This window comes from Nanorana parkeri, unplaced genomic scaffold (genome assembly GCF_000935625.1).
Source record: "Nanorana parkeri isolate BGI_ZX_2015 unplaced genomic scaffold, ASM93562v1 scaffold965, whole genome shotgun sequence".
Lineage (NCBI taxonomy): Eukaryota > Metazoa > Chordata > Amphibia > Anura > Dicroglossidae > Nanorana > Nanorana parkeri.
The window spans coordinates 267,170-287,464 of NW_017307233.1; the positions used below are offsets into that span (position 1 = coordinate 267,170).

At 40.7% G+C, this 20,295-nt stretch overlaps 1 protein-coding gene across 1 annotated transcript in view; it reads right to left on the reverse strand.

Annotated features, from left to right (window-relative positions):
- TMEM52B (transmembrane protein 52B) overlaps positions 1–17,227 on the reverse strand; it is a 17,428-nt gene extending 201 nt beyond the window's left edge. The window contains exons 1-6 of the mRNA XM_018566642.1: positions 17,108–17,227; positions 14,378–14,442; positions 6,312–6,355; positions 5,249–5,287; positions 3,294–3,460; positions 1,843–2,090 (exon numbers count right to left, since the gene is read on the reverse strand). Of these exons, the coding sequence (XP_018422144.1) occupies positions 1,876–2,090; positions 3,294–3,460; positions 5,249–5,287; positions 6,312–6,355; positions 14,378–14,437 (525 nt within the window). The 5' untranslated portion in view covers positions 14,438–14,442; positions 17,108–17,227 and the 3' untranslated portion in view covers positions 1,843–1,875. The remainder of the gene's footprint in view (positions 1–1,842; positions 2,091–3,293; positions 3,461–5,248; positions 5,288–6,311; positions 6,356–14,377; positions 14,443–17,107) is intronic.
- Positions 17,228–20,295: the final 3,068 nt, after the last annotated feature.

Here is a 20,295-nt window from a genome sequence, read left to right on the forward strand (position 1 = left end):
GGGGGGAGCATCACAGGACCGGGCCTTGGGACGGCAGGGAGAGTAAATACTGCCCTGCCTACTGTGCTACCATGATTGCCGCTTGAGGTGGCAGTCTCGGTTGCCCTTATGGGCAGCAAGACCCTGATTATGTTGCATGGTGTAAAATGGCGATGTTTGGAACAGTCCTGTCAGAGTAACGACAAATCATGTACATTCTTCCATCTATCATGCACATGAAATTGTTGCACCCAATGCCATTTATCGCAGGGGTTTGTGCCGGAATTCTTAAAAGTCTGTTATTTCATCATCTAGACAATTTCACTCTATGGTGTTTGTCTATTGCTGTACCTAATCTATAGCACTGTTTTCTTTTGAAGCATTTACTTACTGAATGTTAGAAGTTACTTTACCTTCATTATTCCCAATATTTACAATACATCTCACTTATGTGACCCAGAGACAGCCAGCAGTAACTGTAAGGCACCGGAGGGAGCACTAAGCGGTAATGAAATTATATCTCCGGCATGTGATCACATTTGTACTTCACTCACATCATTCCCATGGTAAGGTTTATTGGCTTATTTAGTGGGATTCATTTACATTTATCTCTATAGAAATGAGAATTGAAATGGCTCAGAGAGAAATTACTGGTGCACCACCTGCTGGTAGCTGTAAATAATACACTGAGTGCTGGGCATGCTGGAAACAACACTTGATGTAATTATGTGTATCTGGGTTTAAGTTTAGTTTTCAGTGTAAATGTAATTGCAATAATTGATACAGTAGGTACGTCTATATAGTTCACATGTGCTGCTGCCCTAAGCACCTGAAAATTATGTTTATTTTCTGATGAGCCAAATTCTGAGCAAATCAAATCAAAGGTGACTACTGGAAAAAAAAAGAGAACCCGTCATCAATGGGTATGTGTAGTAATAGTATAGGTGGTAAGACATTTCTTGTAAAAACTGACCAACAGCTGTAGCAAACTGGCTCTGCCACAGAGTAGCCCAGAGTAGCCATTAGCCTGTCGTTTTATGCCGCTCGGTTTTGAGAGCATTCCCCCATATTCAATGACCTTGTGATACACAGTACATTAACTATAGAGGCATAGAAACAGAAGGTGCAGTTACTTTTATTCCTTTGTGGCAGGCTGACAGAAAATAGCATTACTTCTATTCCGAACTATTGGAATCAACTGAAATACAATTTTGACAGAATCTTTTTTTTTTTAAGTGACGCAGTCAAGTTTTAAGAAAACAAGAAATGTTCCTGCAGAGCTGTTATAATCACTTCTTCGGTGGCCAGTGCTGCAGTCTCCATAAGACTGTTTGGCATTCAACACTTAGGAGTGTTAATGTTAATGTCCTCATACTATGCCCTCATGGTTGCATCTTCTGAACCCAAGTTATTGAAGAGTCCTGTAGTGACATAGAGGTTGGAGGATGGAATCACAGCACACGGTGTGGGACAAGACATCTAACACACCCAGATGTGTCAAAAGCTTAAGAGTCTGGTAGGGGCTACAGTGCTGGAATGAAGGGGAGGTAGGAGACACTGGCCATCGGAGAATATTTTTTAAAGTATCTCTAAAGTTAATAAATTTGACATTCTTCCTATGGTCTAGCTAGAAATGTCTACACTGAAACATATTATATAAAAATGTATCATTACTAATCTTTTAAAATCAATTATACTTTGTTGGCCAATGGAACAACTTGTCTTTTTTAAATTAAAACAGGATTTAAGACTAAGCAGCCCACAAGAGTTCCCATAGGTCCAAATATATGTTAAGATTCATAAAGTCATCTGGTACAGGTCTGCTATAATTTTTTTTAACCTTTGCTAGAAATTAAACTACGGCTTTGTTATATTAAAATGTCTTGGGGTTGTCCATTATGGTATGGGTATTTCATTTCTTTCTTCAGGAACAGGAGCAAGAACACAAGGCTTATGAGTACTGCGGGCTACTGTGAAGCGACTCATCAGCAAGGCCTCATCATAACAAGGTGGGGTTTCAGGTCCCACTGTCGTCAGCTGAGGCGAAGGGCCATGAGAGTGTGACACAGCAAATATCCTGCGGGCAGCTGGGCCAAACACTGACTGCAGAGCTGTGGAGCAAAAGAAGATACAGGGTTTAAGAGAGGACACTTGGCATTATATCAACGTACTATTGATGTAATTTTATTGTAGCTTTAATTGTGCATTTTATATGAATATTCCTGCCAAAAGCTACATAAGCATATAGATTGTTAGAAGAAGTCAAGGAGGAGGTTAGCCAATGATTTACAAGTAATGATATTATATTATATATTGCTCCACCTTTATCCTTTTCCCTTACACACAGTGACAGTGTACCTTAGTATCTAGAACTCTAAAACCAAGCAGGAATGGTATTGCCTAGTTTCTGAATAGCATGCAAAATATGAACCCTTAAAACAAAAGCCTATTTTGTTTATTGAATTTACTGAATTTAAATCATCCACAAAATAAAATGAAATACAAAAAAAAAAAACCCTCCCAAAAATGACAAAAAAAGCAGCAATATGGTTGATTGCACACCAAGCTAGCAATCAGTATTAATGGGACCCTAACCTCTTCCTATGCAGCTTTCTTTATGCTCTCCTCATAACAGCTTCCAATTCACTGCCACTATGGCTGCTCTGTGCCCCCCCACCCACCCTTTATAGTGAGGGTGCTGGCAAAACCTTCAAATGGCCTTTCTAAGCCTGCTGCCCATCTACAGAAATTCTACCAGCAAATCTACTCATAAATTCACCAGGACCACAAATCTCAAACCCACAGGATTTGTCTCAAGCCCACAGTAGGGGCGAACTCAAGCCTCATCCCTATTACCTAGCTCTTCTGGATCAAAGTTATACACAAGGGTATAAAATAATGATTTGTGCATCTCCACTTTGCGATGAAAGTTAAAATATGTGGAAACCTTCTGTTTTAAGAATTCATATGCATGAATCCACCTTGTGGACAACAGATGATTCCAGAGCATTTTCTATAAAGGTTAACTGTATTTTTGAACATCACTCCCAAGCTATGCATTACTGTGCTAATGTCAAGTAATTATTTACACACAGTAGGTATTATGCATGTGATTATCTGAATCTATTTAATGCTGTTTAATTTTTCTATCCACTTAATATGATTATATATATTCACAGTCATGCAATACATATTAAACAGTGTCAACATATTAATCACTGATGACATGTCATCGTGGCACCTGCTGCTGCTGCATACATAAAATCCCCGCCTCATAACAGGGCAAGGAGCAGATAACAAATTATAGGACTCACAGGTCACAGTGCTCTGGATGGTGCTATCGTGGTCAAAGGCTATGACTGTGACTTCACAAGGTTGCTCTCCCCTCTCAGGGCAGCGCTGCTGTCTAAGATACCAGCACCGCAGGCAGGCACAGGTGATCCCAAACATTAGAAGCAGAACTCCTGCAGTGACAACAAGCCTGAGGCATGAGAAAAAAGAGAGTGAGATAGGCTCCCAGCAGTTAAAGTGGAACATCAACTAACAGCAGTTTTGGATAGACTGAAAAAAGATCAGAACTAGGAAAAAGCTCAGGTTCAGCCAAACCCAGGAGGAAGCTACTTTTGTGCTACCCAATCAGCTGTAGCCAGGGAATTCCCCACCTGCAGCTGCACATTAGCAACGAGTGGGATGCTGTTATATCACTGACCTTATAAGGCCACATGGCTATATTTGGTCAATGGGATTGACCTAATATGGCCATGTGGCCATATAAGTTCAATGACCTCAGCACAAGCATCCCGCCCCTTTGTTAATGTGTAGCTGTGGGGTTGGGATTGCCTTGGACGCAGCTGAGTCGGCTGGTGGCCCCATTTCAACTTAGCTCAACTTCAACTTCTTTTGGGTGTTTCTTTTTTTGGTTTCTATTACACAATTGTAGATATTCAATCCTCATCCCCCCCAGGAAAAAAGTAAGGGGTAACTCAATATATGAGAGTTGTTACTATAAGGCTCCAATAACACTTACACTTTATGTGATGTGCCTGCTTTCAAATGCAGTGGCTGTCACCTGATCATTAACTTGAATGGGTGACAGCTGCCACTTTTAAACAGCAGATTAGGGATTCCTGCTGCAGGAAATTACAAGTTCCTGACGCAGGTATCCCTAATCACACCTAAAATAAAGGTGTGAATGGGGCCTAACAAGAAGGTGTCCCACTGAACACACTTACGACCATGACAGCTTTCAAAAGTAGGACTTTGCCTCACTTTATGGAGATTACTTCTCTCTTCCTGTTTTTCTCTGGGACAGGAAGTGAGAGGAATCTGCTTAAAAGGCACACAACAATTGAAACCAAAAACTTTAATGCTGGCTATTAGACATGTGCAAAACAAAAAAAATTGTTTTCAGACGAAACAAATGAAAACGAAAAACGTTGTTATGTTGTTTCGGATTTGAAGGCAACGAGCCTCCGAATCCAAAACCACACACTGAAACTGCAGAACAAGCGACAGCCATATCGTCCACTGGCTCGTTCTGCGCATACGCGCCGCCATTTTGGAGTAGATCTTAGTATACACCAAGATGCCAGTGCCCGCAAGTACAAGTGCCACCATCTTGGTGTAGACCTAGATCTACTCCAAAATGGTGGCGTGCATGGGCGGAACGCGCCGGCGGCCGGTATGGCCGCTGCACATACAGTGTGTGACGTCACCGTCATGTGACATTATACGCTCCGCCTCCAAGATGGCGGCGGGCATGCGCAGAACACGCTGGTGGCCAATATGGCCGCCGGCGTGCTCTGAAAACAAATTAATGTATGCCCGAATATAATTTTAGTATATTCGGGCATATATTAAATTCCTTATTTTGGATTCGGACGAACTGCCGAATCAACTGATTTTCGTTGATTTGCAGGTTCATCCGAATGCACATGTCTACTGGCTATAAATCTACTGATTTACTCAAGATTAAATGTGGCAATTAGTTGTTTTTTTACTATTATTTAAATAAATTTCAACCAGAAGAGAAAACAACATTTGATTTTTCCTCATTCGCAGAACAGCTGGTTAATTTTCAAAGAACAAATGTACATGCAGTCTCACTGGGCGAATTGCTATGCAAATTTTCTTTATAAATAGACCCAAGAAAAACTTATGTAAAGATAATAACAACAAATGCCCTCTAAAACTCTAACGTTCACTACCCAAAATAGCAGATTTAATAACATTATTCCATAAAATGTTATAAGTTATTTTAGGGTCTTACCATATGTACCACTGATGTATCCAATCTGTCTTGGAGCAGCTGCAGCCAGAAGCAGAACAATATGTTTACATTTCCTTTGGTAGACACGGCAAATGATGTACAGAATCAGCAGAGGTGACTTTATCTACAGTACAGGAGTCCTTTGTTCTCCAGTCAAGTATGATTTTTAAATATACAAAGGAAATTAGTGCAAACACAAGAGAATATACAAATGTGTATAACACCCTGCTTAGACTATCACAAGGTCTGTAGTCTGTGACACAACATCATTTGTGTTTGATCATGCTGTCTGCATGTCACAAGTTATTTTCATGTAAACCTATTACAAAAATAAAATTGCTTAAGTGCTAAAAGTGACTTAATAACATGTAACTGCAGGGTCAGCATGTTCCATCAGATGTATGCCCAGGTGCTTTAGGAGCCCGAAACACAGGAAGTTTTATTATGCAAAGGTTGACTTTAAAAAAAAAAAGTCAAGCTCCAGCCCATTTATTCCTGTGCCTCACTAAGGTCATCGAACCCACCAGTGTAAGGGCTGCTTCAAACCTATGTGTGTGTAATTAACCACATTATTATGGGATTGGATGTGTGGTACAACAACATGCTGCATACGTGCATTGTAATTTGTTTTTCATGAAACCCCAATGCACATACATGGAGTAAACAAACACAAAGTTTTTCAGCAACACATGTAATAAAGAATAGATGCGTAGCCGTATAATGCACCGGAAAAAAAATTAAACGGATATGTTTTTTTATCTGGGGACATGAGTTGATGGTCCAATGAAAATAAATAGGCAATGCCCCCACAACATGCAGCGATGCACCAAACAACACGTGAACATGTGTGTATGTGTAAACAGGCAAAATTGGGTTTGTGGGCTTCAACTTACTCATCTTATGTCAGTTGTTGCTTTTATTTCACTCCCCATAATAACAAATAGCAAATTATTTTAACATGTTACTTTCAATGTATTATTAATGTGAATGATATTGTTCTATTTTATTTATTTTTACACATGCATTATTGGGTTGTCTATGTAGATGACTAGAGGGTACTCACTGTTTGGAGTTCTCACAATCAGAATCACATGATCCCTGACAAATCTGAAATACAACCATAACTAATCGTTACATATTTAGAGTGAACTCTACAGCCAGAGCAAATGTTGCATACATACTCTATGTGTAACATATGATACTGTATGTGTCCATTTAGGTCAAGATGTAATATGCCACTGTGGGTAGGTGACAGGAACACTTTAAAAACCTAGTGTAAGAGGTCACCTAGAAATATTAAAGGGATTCTCCTCCCATTACATGTTGTGTTGTAGCACTTAAGAAGAAAAGAAGAAAACTTGCCATAGCAAAAAAGTATTTTTCAGAGCAGCTGGTATTGGCTCACAGCAGCTCTATCCTTTTTATCCCCCACCTGCCCCTAGCGTGTACATTGGGGGTAGCACCAATGACGTTATGACCCAGCATATCACTGCTCTGCCCCTCAGTTTGCCTGGTGCACATTAGGTGGGGCAGAGGATGAGCAGGATGGAAATGACGTGTGTATCTTTCATGTGAGGAATGCTTATGTTGCATGAGCATTATAAGTAGGGTTGCCACCATTTCGTCTAGCGTAACCCAAACACTGTGCGGCACAGCAAATTTTTTGGGGAGAATATACAGAGAGAGCGAGGAGAGACAGCTAGAAGAGACAGCCAGGAGAGAGAGGGGAGACAGCAAGGGGAGAAAGCAAGGAGAGAACGCAAGGAGAGACAGCCGCGAGAGAGAGAAAGCTAGGGGAGAGAGGGGAGGGACAACCAGGGGAGAGAGCAAGGGGAGACAGCCAGGTGAGAGAGGGGAGGGACAGTCAAGAGAGAGTAAGGAGAGACAGTTAGGAGAGAGAGAGAGTGAGGAGAGACAGCCAGGGGAGAGAGCAAGGAGAGACAGCCAGGGGATGGGGAGGAGAGATAGCCAGGGGAGAGAGAGGAGAGACAGCCAGGGGAGAGAGAGGAGAGACAGCCAGCAGAGTGTGTCCTTCAAGACTTATCTGCACCCTGTGTTTCAGACACCTTCTTGCTCCCTGAGTTTCAGCATTCAGTGGAGGAGGCACGGGACATGGAGGGATGCTGGACCGGCAGGACCCTGTTGTTGCCCATGTCCACCTCACATCATGATATCAGAAAGAAGTAGCAGACGAGTAAATTGTAGGCTCACTCCAGTCAACAAAGTCAACTTAGTCCACTCAGTCAATATAGGAAATCCGTTGGCGCAAGTAAGCATAATTACAAATGGACGACCGATATCAAGGCAGAATAATAAAAATAGTGGGGAACAACAAAGTAATAAACTTTTGACCAATAACAAGACATGAATTAAATGTATGTACACCAACGCTAGAAGTCTGACAAATAAATTAGAAGAGCTTGAAATTATGCTACTCGAAGAGGACTTCGATATAGTAGGTATAGCGGAAACCTGGCTAGATAGCACGCATGATTGGGCCACTGATATAGAGGGGTACAATCTGTTCAGGAGGGACAGATGTGGGAGAGGGGGGGGTTGCATTTAGCCAAAAAATTATCTAAATATGCATATAAGGGACGATATCGCGTCAAATAATGGGGAAGACGTGGAAACCTTATGGCTGGAGCTAGATATGGCAGACAAAAGCCGTAAACTTATTGTGGGTATTGGCTATAAACCTCCAAATATAGGGGAGGAGGGGGAAACCAACCTACACTCCCAGATAGAAATAGCTAGGAGGGAGGGTAATGTAGTCGTGATGGGAGACTTCAATTACCCAGACATAAATTGGACCAATGGTACCTCAGGTTCGGCAAAAGCAGGACGATTTCTGAACATGTTGTGGGACAATTTCATGGACCAGATGGTGGAGGTTCCTACTAGGAAAAATGCCATCCTAGATTTAATTGTCACTAATAATGCAGAGTTAATTGAGGATATTGTAGTTGGGGAGACACTGGGTAATAGTGATCACACTTTTAATATTGAATACGGACAAGAACTCTAAATTTCAGAAGGGCCAACTTTGATAAGCTGCGCAACCTAGTGGGGGAAATAAAATGGAAAAACTTATTTCACAACCTAAACAAAGACCAGATGTGGGACTGTTTTAAGAACACACTACTTACTGCTATTTCAAAGAGTATACCTTTGGGTAGCAAAAGATCAAAGGCTAAACCTATATGGCTAAATATAACTGTAAAACAACACGTCAAGGACAAGAGAGTGGCATTTATAAAATATAAAATGGAGGGGACAGCATTGGCGTTCCTTAACTACAAAGAATGTAATAAAAAATTCAAACTAGTAATCCGGGAAGCTAAAATAGAGTGCAAAAAGCATATCGCCACAGTTAGTAAAAAGAACCCAAAAAAATTCTACCAATACATTAACGGTAAAAAGGTGAGGAAGGAGCAGATAGGCCCAATAAAGGACGAAAGCGGGAACCTAGTCACAAATGACAAGGAGAGGGCTGAGGCGCTGAACACTTTTTTCTCCTCAGTATACACTCAGGAGGAAACGGGTTTGACATACATGATAAAACTCATAGTTTAACTCAAAATATACCCCAGTGGTTGATGGAAACTGGGATACAACAAAGACTTAAACTGCTTAATGCAAACAAAGCAGTGGTTCCGGATAACCTGCACCCCAAGGTACTTAAGGAGCTAAGCCAGGTTATAACTAGACCATTATTCCTCATTTTTAAGGATTCCTTAATGACTGGTATAGTGCCAAGTGATTGGCGGAGGGCTACGGTAGTTCCAATATTCAAAAAGGGGGCAAGATGCCAACCTGGGAACTATAGGCCGGTCAATCTAACATAGGTAGTTTGTAAACTGCTAGAGGTAATAATTAAGGACTATTTGGTAGAATTTGTTAAGGATAAGGGCATAGTTAATGACAATCAGCATGGATTCAGGAAAGACCGTTCCTGCCTGACTAACTTGCTAACTTTTTATGAGGGGGTAAGTAGAGATATGGATGGAGGGAGGTCGGTAGATGTGATATATCTGGATTTCTTTGATACGGTACCACATAAACGCTTACTACACAAGCTGAGATCTATGGGCATAGATGAAGTGTTGTGTACATGCATAGAGAACTGGCTACAGGATCGTGTCCAGAGGGTATCTATAAATGGCACCTTTTCGGACTGGGCTAGTGTAATGAACGGTGTGCCTCAGGGTTCGGTGCTGGGTCCCATACTGTTCAACCTATTTATTAATGATATCGGGGAGGGAGTGAATAGCCATGTTTCAGTGTTTGCAGATGATACAAAAGTAGGGAGGGTTTTAGAAACAGACCTAGACAGTATAACCTTACAGGAGGATCTGGATAAAATAGGGGAATGGGCAGATGAGGTTTAATGTCGATAAATGCAAAGTAATGCACTTTGGAAATAAAAATAAACAAATGGGCAATACCATCATGGGTATGCCACTAGGGAAGTCAGAAATAGAAAAAGATTTCTTCATGCGACATTGGCCCATGTAGGAATCAGAGGCCCCTTTGCTCAGGCAATACGGTCCTTATATACTATTCCCTCGGCCTCTATTAAACTTCAATCGGCTACGTCAGCGCCTTTTCAGATAAGCAATGGAACAAGGCAGGGTTGCCCCCTATCCCCTCTCTTATTTACATTATCCATTGAACCTCTCGCGGCCCACATTCGTGGGTCACGAGATATATCAGGCATACGGATAGGCGGACAGGAGTTTAAAATAGCACTGTTCGTAGACGATGTTATTCTTACACTGACGAAACCTTTACTATCATTACCATATCTACAAGAAGCGCTCCATCTATATTCGATGGTGTCCGGGTACAAACTAAACGCAAGTAAAACCGAAGTTCTACCGTTAAATGTAGGTCAGGGGACCCTGGCCTCGTTACAAACCTCTTTTCCATATACCTGGAAGAGTGATACCCTGAAATACCTGGGCATCTACCTTACACCCAAGTCAAGCTCCCTATACACAGCCAATTATAAACCACTATTTCAGTCCCTACGGTCACAGATGAAGAGGTGGCTTTCATTAAAACTGTCCTTTACGGGTAGACATACATCAATAAAAATGACATTGCTACCTAAACTTTTGTACCACTTTAGCACTTTGCCGGTTAAGATACCGGCATCAGACCTAAAGTCCTTTCAGAGTGATGTACTGAACTTTGTTTGGGATGGTAAAAGACATAGGGTTGCTCAAAGAATACTATATGCTTCAGGAGCGAAAGGGGGACAGGCACTACCACATTTATTCCATTATTATTACGCAGCTCAATTACGCGTCATACCAACACTTACGAGGAGTGAACCCTCCACTAGCTGGGCGGAGATTGAGGGGTTGCGGCTGCAACCAATACATCCAAACGCCCTACTGTGGTCTTGTCCAATACACTTCCCACGTAGCAAATTGTTGTCCTCCATGGCTCTTCTGCTGGATATCTGGAACAAAATTAAATTCTCCCTAGGGTTAACGACGAGCCGATCGTCCTTGACGTCTTTTATACGGAACCCCAAACTGCCCTCTGGCATGTTACATGACTGGATAGCAATGTGGCAAGCCAGGGGTATGTTCCATGTTAAGGATATTCTAGACGTAGTATCGCTTAAACTATTACCCTATGAACAGCTGCGAGAACGACATAACCTTCCCTCACGTGCTCTTTACTCTTATCTACAAATCAAACACTTTATGCAATCTATTTCACCCAATTTAGTATTCCCTAAGCGAACGCAATTTGAAGTAGTGTGCTCCACTGATCAATCCTCGAGGGGGTTGATATCCTTCATATATAGGTTACTGAATGATGGTAATCAAGACGGTCTAACTTATCAACCATATATGACAAAGTGGGATAGAGACTAAGGGTTCGCAGTAACTCCACAGCAATGGGAACTTATATGGCGCTCAGCCGCCAAGACCTCAATATGTTCAGTATATAGGGAAAACCTATATAAAATATTATACCATTGGTACTACACACCTGAGGTGCTACACTCCATATACCCATCAACGTCCCCAAATTGCTGGAGATGTGACATTGACATACATGACACACTCGAACATGTAACTGGTCACTCACTTCCTCTAGCTCCTATACACTACTTTTTAAGCCTCCCATTTCAACAATTATCGAAAACTGATAAAAAACTGGCTATGCATATACTAACTGCAGCAAGATGCTTGATATCAGTACAATGGAAAAGACAACTTCCACCTTCTAGAACTGAGCTATTTGCTCGCGTTAAAGAGGTCCAGTCCATGGAATATCTGACTGCGAGGCTTAACAAAACCCTAACAGCACACAAGGGAGTTTGGAGTGCTTGGATGTTAGAAGAAGACCACTTAGGGGATACATAATTGTAAGATAAAATACGTGTAGGAATAGATGAGGGTAGTGGATAACCCAGGAGTTCATATCGACAAAGACTACAGGAAAAGGAACGTCCAGACCCGAACCATTACTTTATTGTTATTTTATTGAAACTATACAGAGGAATGTGGCAGTTCAATTTTGTTCTTCTCCTACTTTTCTACTTTCTATATACTTGCTTTCTTAATTTCTCCTGAATTTTGATGCAAACTTGTTACGCAAATACGACTACCAGGCCGACCGGATGTGGGAACTTACCAGCAGTACATAAATATAGCAGTCATGAGAATACATGGTTAGACATATTAGCTGTGAATAAGTAGCTACATTGGCGCTGATTTAATACGTTATAGTCAAAATGTTATGCGCATCAGCATCCAAGGTGTGTCTATTCCTTATATTTGTTTTGTTTAGACAAGATCCCACCGGAGGTCTGGCTGTGTTTTATCATAATGTCACGACGATGTGTGTATCACCTTTATCTGAAAAACGTAATAAAAATTGTCAATAAAAAAAAAAAAAAGAAATAGAAAAAGATTTGGGGGTCATTGTGGACCACAAACTGAATGGTAGCTTGCAGTGCCAGGCTGCTGTAAACAAAGCTAGTAGGGTCTTGTCCTGTATTAAGAAGGGAATGTACTGCAGAGACAAGTCTATAATTGTGCCACTTTATCAATCATTGGTTCGGCCCCACCTGGAGTACGCGGTCCAGTTTTGGTCACCAGTACTAAGAAAAGATGTCCTTGAGCTGGAGAGAGTCCAGCGGAGGGAAACCAAACTAATTAGGGGAATGGAGGACCAGAGCTATGAGACGAGGCTACTGAATTTAAACATGTTCACGTTGGAAGTAATGAGATTAAGAGGGGATATGATTTTCATGTGCAAGATGTTCAATGGGGACAGCAACAAACTCTTTAAAATTAACTCCATTACAAAAACTAGAGGTCACCACCTAAAATTTGTGGAAAAAAAAATTCCAGCACAAGGGGCGAAGGGGGTTCTTCACAGTAAGAGCGGTTAGGGTCTGGAACTCACTGCCACAGGCAGTGATTTCAGCTAAGAGTGTGGAATTGTTCAAGAAACGTTTGGACGATTTCTTAAGTGACCTTAATATACAGGGGTACAAGTACTCCTAAGCATGAGATGATCCTATATAGGTTGGACTTGATGGACTGATGTCTTTATTCAACCTCAAATACTATGTAACTATGTAACTATGATATCTTGAATCCAGGTTTCAGCTGGCCTGAAACCTGGACACAGCATATACAAGACTCAAAACCCAGACTGTCAGGGTGAATCCAAGACAGCTGGCATCCATAATTATTAGCTACTTAGAACAAAGGGAATATGGTCCTATGTGCTTTTTTAGTCCTAATGCTGGCACATCAGGGAGAAAATGAGAGCAGTCGGACATGCTGTTCTCAACCCTTTGATCACCTTCTACTTCTTGATCTGGCTGTATGAACTGATATTGTTTCTTTTTTAAGGTGTCTCCTAAACTCATGACATTTATATATAAAGGAGCTCTTTGTCGGTCTTTTCAATGACGAGCTTCCAGCAATGTGAGAAAGAAAATCTCTATCTACAGAGAGAAGTATCCAGCTACAGCAAGAACAGCTCAGCTTGTTTTCCATGCTTTCTATAATTTGTCTACTGGGAGGAGTGTCAAATGGTGAATAAAACCTTGATATTTGAGAGCAAGGTCTCTAGTTATAGCTGGATCTTTGTATAATTCACAATAATGTTCAGAGCAGTGCAAAGTAAGAAAAACAAAAGTAAGATTACTTGACATAAAACACAACCATAAACCACTGGACAAATATAACATCGATGGGAAAAAAAATATAAATATGTACCTGCAATGTAACACATAATAAGCATAGGGGTAATATTTATATTAGAAAGTAAACAAATGTTTATTTAAACACATATTTCGGTTTTGAAAATAAGCATACAAATATATGAGAGAACAGCAATACAAAAAAAAAAAAAGAAACCTAGCCAATGATATTGTGCAGACTAGATCTATGTTACTACAATGTATGTACTTTGATAAAACCTGTCCTTCCCACACACTATTTATCACTACACAATTCTGTCGCATAGTGCATAGTACTAATGCATTTAATATGTCCACTGTTAGGAGTGACATCACCCCAATATAAATCAGGAGCACCCCAAAAAAGAAGCAGGTTAATGGGTATGCGTGTCACAGGAGCCTCAATGCCCTGCAGATTCTTCAGGCACTATTCTTCCAAGTGTACAATGAGGTGAGTACATCTCTAAACCTATGTGTATATTGATCCTCTTATGCACCCTTTAGCTGATGGAGCCTGGGAAGAGCTAGGTGACATTAGAAACAAGCACTAAATGCCCTATTTTAAAGTCGGTATAGATTTAAGCAAGCTTGTTACTCCTTCCGGGTTCAGATGAGCTCTGGTTCGGCCCGAACCTAAGCTGATCCCTACTCAGAATGCACTGAAGCCATTGGATCTGCATGGCAGCCAGGCAACTAGCAGATGTTAGAAGAGGCAGGCTACATATTTGCCTCAGTTGAGGTTTATAATGACCACTGTTGGCATACCGTAACATCTGTTTGTTATGTAATATTGTGTGTGTTCCAAAAGCTGCAATTGTAAATGTATGATATTGTTAAATGTGCTGCTGTTATTATAGTATTTGCTGATAATGTTCCTTGTGCAAATATTCTGTGTTAGACATTACCAGATAGAGTCCAGTGACCACAGACAATGCAATCTGTCCTCTCATGTTACTGCACCGCATAAAACCTGAATGAGGAAACATATATGTTGTAAAGATAGTAAGTGTATTTGTTGTATCTAGTTCTGTTTCATATTATTACAGTTACATTTCTGAGTATAATAAATCAAGCACGGGAACGCATAAAAGAAAAGTCCAAAGAAAAACAGTATACTGTATAAGTGTTTTGTTAATAATGGAGAGCTAAAGAGACACACTGACCATTCTGGTCAAAGTGACAGAGTCTTTTTAAAGCCTGCTCCATGATAAGTTGATGGGGGTGTACTAGCAAGGGACATTTTGGCATGAATGGTACAATATGCCCTCTTTAAGCCACCAGTTTCCAATATCTCTTGGGCTCCATTGACATGGGGACTCCTGACACGTTCTGAGATTCCTGCAGCAAGAACTTAGGGATTCCTGCAGCAGGAATCCAAGGTGTTCCCGTTCAGAATTAATTAAATCACTGTGTGACAGTGGCTGCATCCGTCAGTGGCAGTCCACATGTAATCACACATAGTACGATTATATGCGGTTTGGGATAGATGATTGTAGCTGGACACAGGATAGATGCATCCAGGGACAACCATCTATTTCAAACCACATGTAATAGTTCCATGTACGATTACATGTGGACTGCCACTGACAGATGTGACTTCTGTTACTGCTGTTACCCTGTTGTTTACTTCAATGTGTACAGCAGCCACATCTGAACCGGGACATCGGGCATTCCTGCCACAAGAATCCACAGGCTCCTGCAGCGGAAATGCCAGAACGTCCCATGTGAATGGAGCCTTAGAGACTTCCAGGTCTGTACACTTGCAACTAACATTGTGATGAGATCCCCTGTCACTCTTACATTTTAAGTTACGTTTAAACTATTATATATAAATTTAGAGAGATGATTTAGGAAATATTAAAGGAGACCTCACTGCTGGAGACTTCAAAAATACAAAAGGCCAATGGAGGTCTACCAGATTCCATAAATAACTGAAATATAATGGAGGGAATTTATTATAGTGCAAATGACAGTGATTTGCAGTAACCTATAGCTGCTACATATAGAAATTAGTTTTCTTTATGCAGGTGACATAAAAGAGTATTTAAACCTAAAAACAAAAATTGAATATAATGCATCTTACCAGTCCCTAGATGTGTTGGCTGCTTTAGTTTTCACTTTTCAGGATATGATCAGGAAGTACAAAAATACCCAGAAATATGTCTTTGTTATTTCCTGTGAACTAAAACAAAAGTACAAAAATACTTATCTGTTTTGTATAAACTACTAGTCCAATCAATTATTGTAATGGAGGTGATCAAAGTCTAGCTTGTGTGACAGTCATGGCTCCCTCCATAGATACAGTGGAGAAATGAGTGTGAAGGGACAGGAAGTTCGTAATTTGCAGGATTGGCAGCTGATAATACAAGCAAAAAGCCTTAAAAAAAGAGATCAAATGCGGCCACCACATCTAGTGGCTGGTAAGCTGCAATATAATAAATTTTTGTTTTGGGGTATAGATATGCTTTAATATCCATTGCTAGTTAATAGTCTAGTGTGTAGTCTAGTGTGTCCTGCAGCAACTGTGGGTCACTTTGATAAGAGTACCAATGTAAGTTGAAAAATACCTGAGTCATCTTAAAAGAATATTTTACTGAGAGAAATATGCAGGCTGCCATCTCCGATTTGATTGATCCTCGAGAAGGAGGGTGTGAAGTGCCCACCTGACCTACAAAAAAATGGTACCTACTCTATAATCTCTCCCCCTTTCCTTGATCCCCAGGACATGCTAGCCTCTCTGTATACTGTCTACACCCCCCTGTGTAACAGCCTACCCCCCTTAACCACCCTATTTCCCTTTATATAGTTCTTTACTTCTGGGCTCAGCCCCCCAGAATTAAACCAAAGTTGATTGTTCTATTGGATTGCGGTCCATAACGCCAACGGCTCTAATAGGTTAGTCCCTCCTAGTTATTGCAATTCAACTTAGCTTATCTCCATAACACTGTCCGACTGCTTTGATGTTCCCTCCTGGCTGCTGAGTCAACATAACTACATAAGCTTGTTTCCTGTTTTGTTGTAATGTTTTTTTGAAAATATTAAACCTTTTGTGAAAAGAAAATGTTGTTTTCCTCTAGATGTCCCACTGATCCACTTTCATTACTTTCTTAGTCACTGACATGGGACAGGTAGCCATATTTCCCTTAGCACAGGTTTCTTTTAACCACTTCAAGACCAGGTGTTTAGACCCCCTTCCTGGCCAGGCCATTTTTCATATCTGAGATAGACATAGAAAGTATTTATTAGTGACCTGTAGCTACACTGTTTTTCAAAAGCATCTGACGATGTCATTGGACATTTATAGACACCAGTGGTGTATATCTCTTGATACCTGAGACAGTCACTACATTGAAGAGTGAGGAGTCAGCATTTACTGGCACAAAGGAGGCAAGTACAACATAAAAAAGTAAACCCTGCAATTAGACCCCCAAATTATATAATGAGGGTCTTAAAAGATGGAAAAGCCATTAAAAGACCCTTCACATACTATATCTGATACTCACATACATTACATAGATGACTGTATTGTATAATCAAGCTATTGGCTGACAATTTAGAACAGAGTTTAAAAACATAAAAGCAGAAATTGGTATAATACGTGTAAATAGCAAACTGTTCATTTCAGTTGTTCTCACCTGTAGTCTTCGGCTCTGTCTTTTCTTGAAGTCTTGCCAGAAGACCCTGCACTTATTATTTCATTTTGGAAAAAGATGGTGAGCAGAGGACCTCTCTGTCTTGCTTTTGGACTATTAGTGAACGCTACCTAACTTCTAAATCACTTTTTTTCCCAGTGCATAAGGGAGGGCTCAGATCATGGCATTCCAAAGGGGTGGTAGTAGGGTGGTTTCCTTAATATAGTCTTGGATTTATGGCTCTTCCTCTCGGCCCACCCATTCGAAATCATCATCCTTGCCATCCCGTTGTAAAATATAAAAACATAAGCATATCAGTAACCTTTTCATTTCTAGCTGTCTCATATTAAGCATCTGCTACTTTAAAGAAACAGAATGTATTACTAATATTGTTGGTCCGTTTTAGAGGGGCAGCCATGCAAACACATTTGTAATTGTTTTCTTTACTTAGGCATTTTAATGTGTGTTTTACATGTTCCTTCATGTAAGCAAGAGCCCTGAGGCGGTTGCAGTGGGTGAAATCCAATGGATAAGTAGAGCAGCTTAAAGATACAAATGTTAATATTAACAGAGGGCACAATAAAATTACTCATGTGGAACCACTAAAAATTAAAAACAAAAGAGGAAAAAAGAGTCACAAAGGTCAATGAAGGGCATGGTTAAAATCAAAGTATTAACCTTGTAATAACTATGATGTTTTCTAAAGCAAACAGTAAAGCAATGGGACATAATTAGATGAATATAATCTCTATCTAAAAAATGTATAAACAAAATGTAACCATGGAACACGCTTAAAAAAAATAGGGATATCAGATACTCATTTCAGATGTTAAAGTGACACTGAACTAGGGCCTTGTTCATAGCGAATGCGGTGCGTTCCAGAGCGGTAGCTTCTGGAACGCACTCCAATCCATTGGCAAAACTTCCACCTGAGTTCTGGGGTGGGAGGGGGCATGGTGGTGCATTGAATAAAATGGTGCCGCTTCCACGCATCCCCCCGCCTGCAGTGCGATCGGACGCAGACAAAACTTTGCCTGCGTTCCGTTCCACTGCAAACGCGAAAAATAGAGCAATGCTCTGGAACGCACCACATCCACATTCGGTGTGAGCAAGCCCTCAGGAGTTTACATAAAAATGCATTCATGTACCTCAACTATCAACAAAAATGTATCTTATTTGTGTATCACTTGTCTATAGATCCTCACATCCTCTCTGAATTGGTGCTGACACAGTCCTTGTTTCTGGAGGGTGACTACTTTTGTTCCCCATGGTCCCTCTATGTGTTGTAAAGTAGCCATCGCTCCAAGCTCGCTCCTGTGATGGACTACAATCTCAAAACAAATTAGTAAACTAAACATGAGAGTGTAGTCCATCATGGGAGCGAGATTCCCATTCTTTTTGACTGACAATAGCTTACATAGAAGTCCTTCAGAGGGTCATAATTTTATGAATGCACTGAATTATAATTTTGACTGATTCGATAATTACTAGAGCGTGAAGATTTGTGAAAATGCTTTACAGATCCATCATAGGTAGATACTTTCCACAGTGATGGCAAGCTGCCCCTTAATATCTTACCTAACCTTATTGTCAAATAATATCCTGCAAGGATAAAATGGTGAAAAATACAGCATGGATATGACACTTTATTCTTAAACACCAAGTGCTTTGAACAATGCAGATACAGAACCTGAGTCATAAGGAAAGAAGCTGGTGGGGGGCAGAGCACTGAAAGTTGGCTGACCAGTAAAAGAAGCATCACACATTATAGGTCAAAAGGTGAAGACATTAGGCTTTGTTTGTAAAAAGAAAAAGTCTAGATCCCAAAAACCACTTGTAAAAAATAACAAGCATGTAAATTACATGCCTGGGAGATGCCCCTTAACTGTATGTTACAGGCAGTACAATTTCTATGGACTTCATCAGTGACACCATATTCTGGCATCATATTTTGTATGTTTTATTGATGTTTTAACTTTTACATTTAGCTTGACTTACATACGGCAGCAACACCCCAATTTGGTTCATTTTAATCTGAAGGCTTTTTTGGGTCTTTTTGACTGCAACACCTGATTTTTGATCATATGGTAAATAGAATTCAATTTGACCAAAGTAGCACCCACAACAGATCTAAAAGCTATAGGAAGGGGTGCATTGAAAAGTAATACAGCTAAAGCCCTCAAATTGTTACAAATTGCCCAGTGGCCAGTTTGATAGTTTTGCTTTGAACCTATTCCAAGCTAGGTTAACACCTGGCCGTGCGGCAATCCTGTGGCAATCATGCACAAAACCCCGCAGATTGCCGCGCGGTCACGGAGTCGCCCACCACAGCCGATCGCGCTGTAGGTGCCATTATTTTCTCTCTACTCTCTTTTCCTGTCACTAAGATTTTTTATCAGCACATGTGCATGAAGGGCATTTGATTGGTCCCTTCCCTCTTGCTGTGTGAGAACTGAATTAAGAAGGGTTCAAAGCTACTGAAATTAAAGTAACATTTAGGTATTTACACTAGTTGCATTGAAAAATAAATTTAACATGGATGCACAACCCTGGACAAAGATAGCCTGCGTCCAAAGTTGTACGTTCATGTGCATGAGTGAGTGTATGGAAGTACCGGTGTATACCCACCTACAGCCACTTAAAAGCATTGTCTTATATAGGAGGCTATACAAAGGATCTGCGGCTCACTGGTGGGGTAAATATGGCTGAATTTACATTGTACAGGTACAGACATCCATTTGCATGAGCCCTTAAACCAGGGGTAGGCAAACTTGGCACTCCAGCTGTGGTAAAACTAGAAAGCCCCTCATGCGTCTGCCTCTGGAAGTTATACCTGTTGCTGTCAGAGTCTTGCAATGGTTCATGGGATGTGTAGTTGCACAACAGCTGGAGTGCCAATGTTGCCCATCCCTTGGACAGAAAAGTAACTCTGCCCTTACCCAGCCCTAAAGACTGAATTAATCAAGTTGTAGATAAGCCACATGTGTGGCCATCTATAATATAGACATATAGCAAGCAATGTTGTGGGACACTGCAACCCTGGTCTGTGTGTACAAGTGCATCTATTATGCACAGCCTAGTAATAACAATAATGTCATTATCTGTCCATATGTGGGCAAATATTTCCATTCTGAAGAGTTTTTTTGATCACCAGTCCTAGTGCGACCTCATAAATAGTGTAAACAAATGAA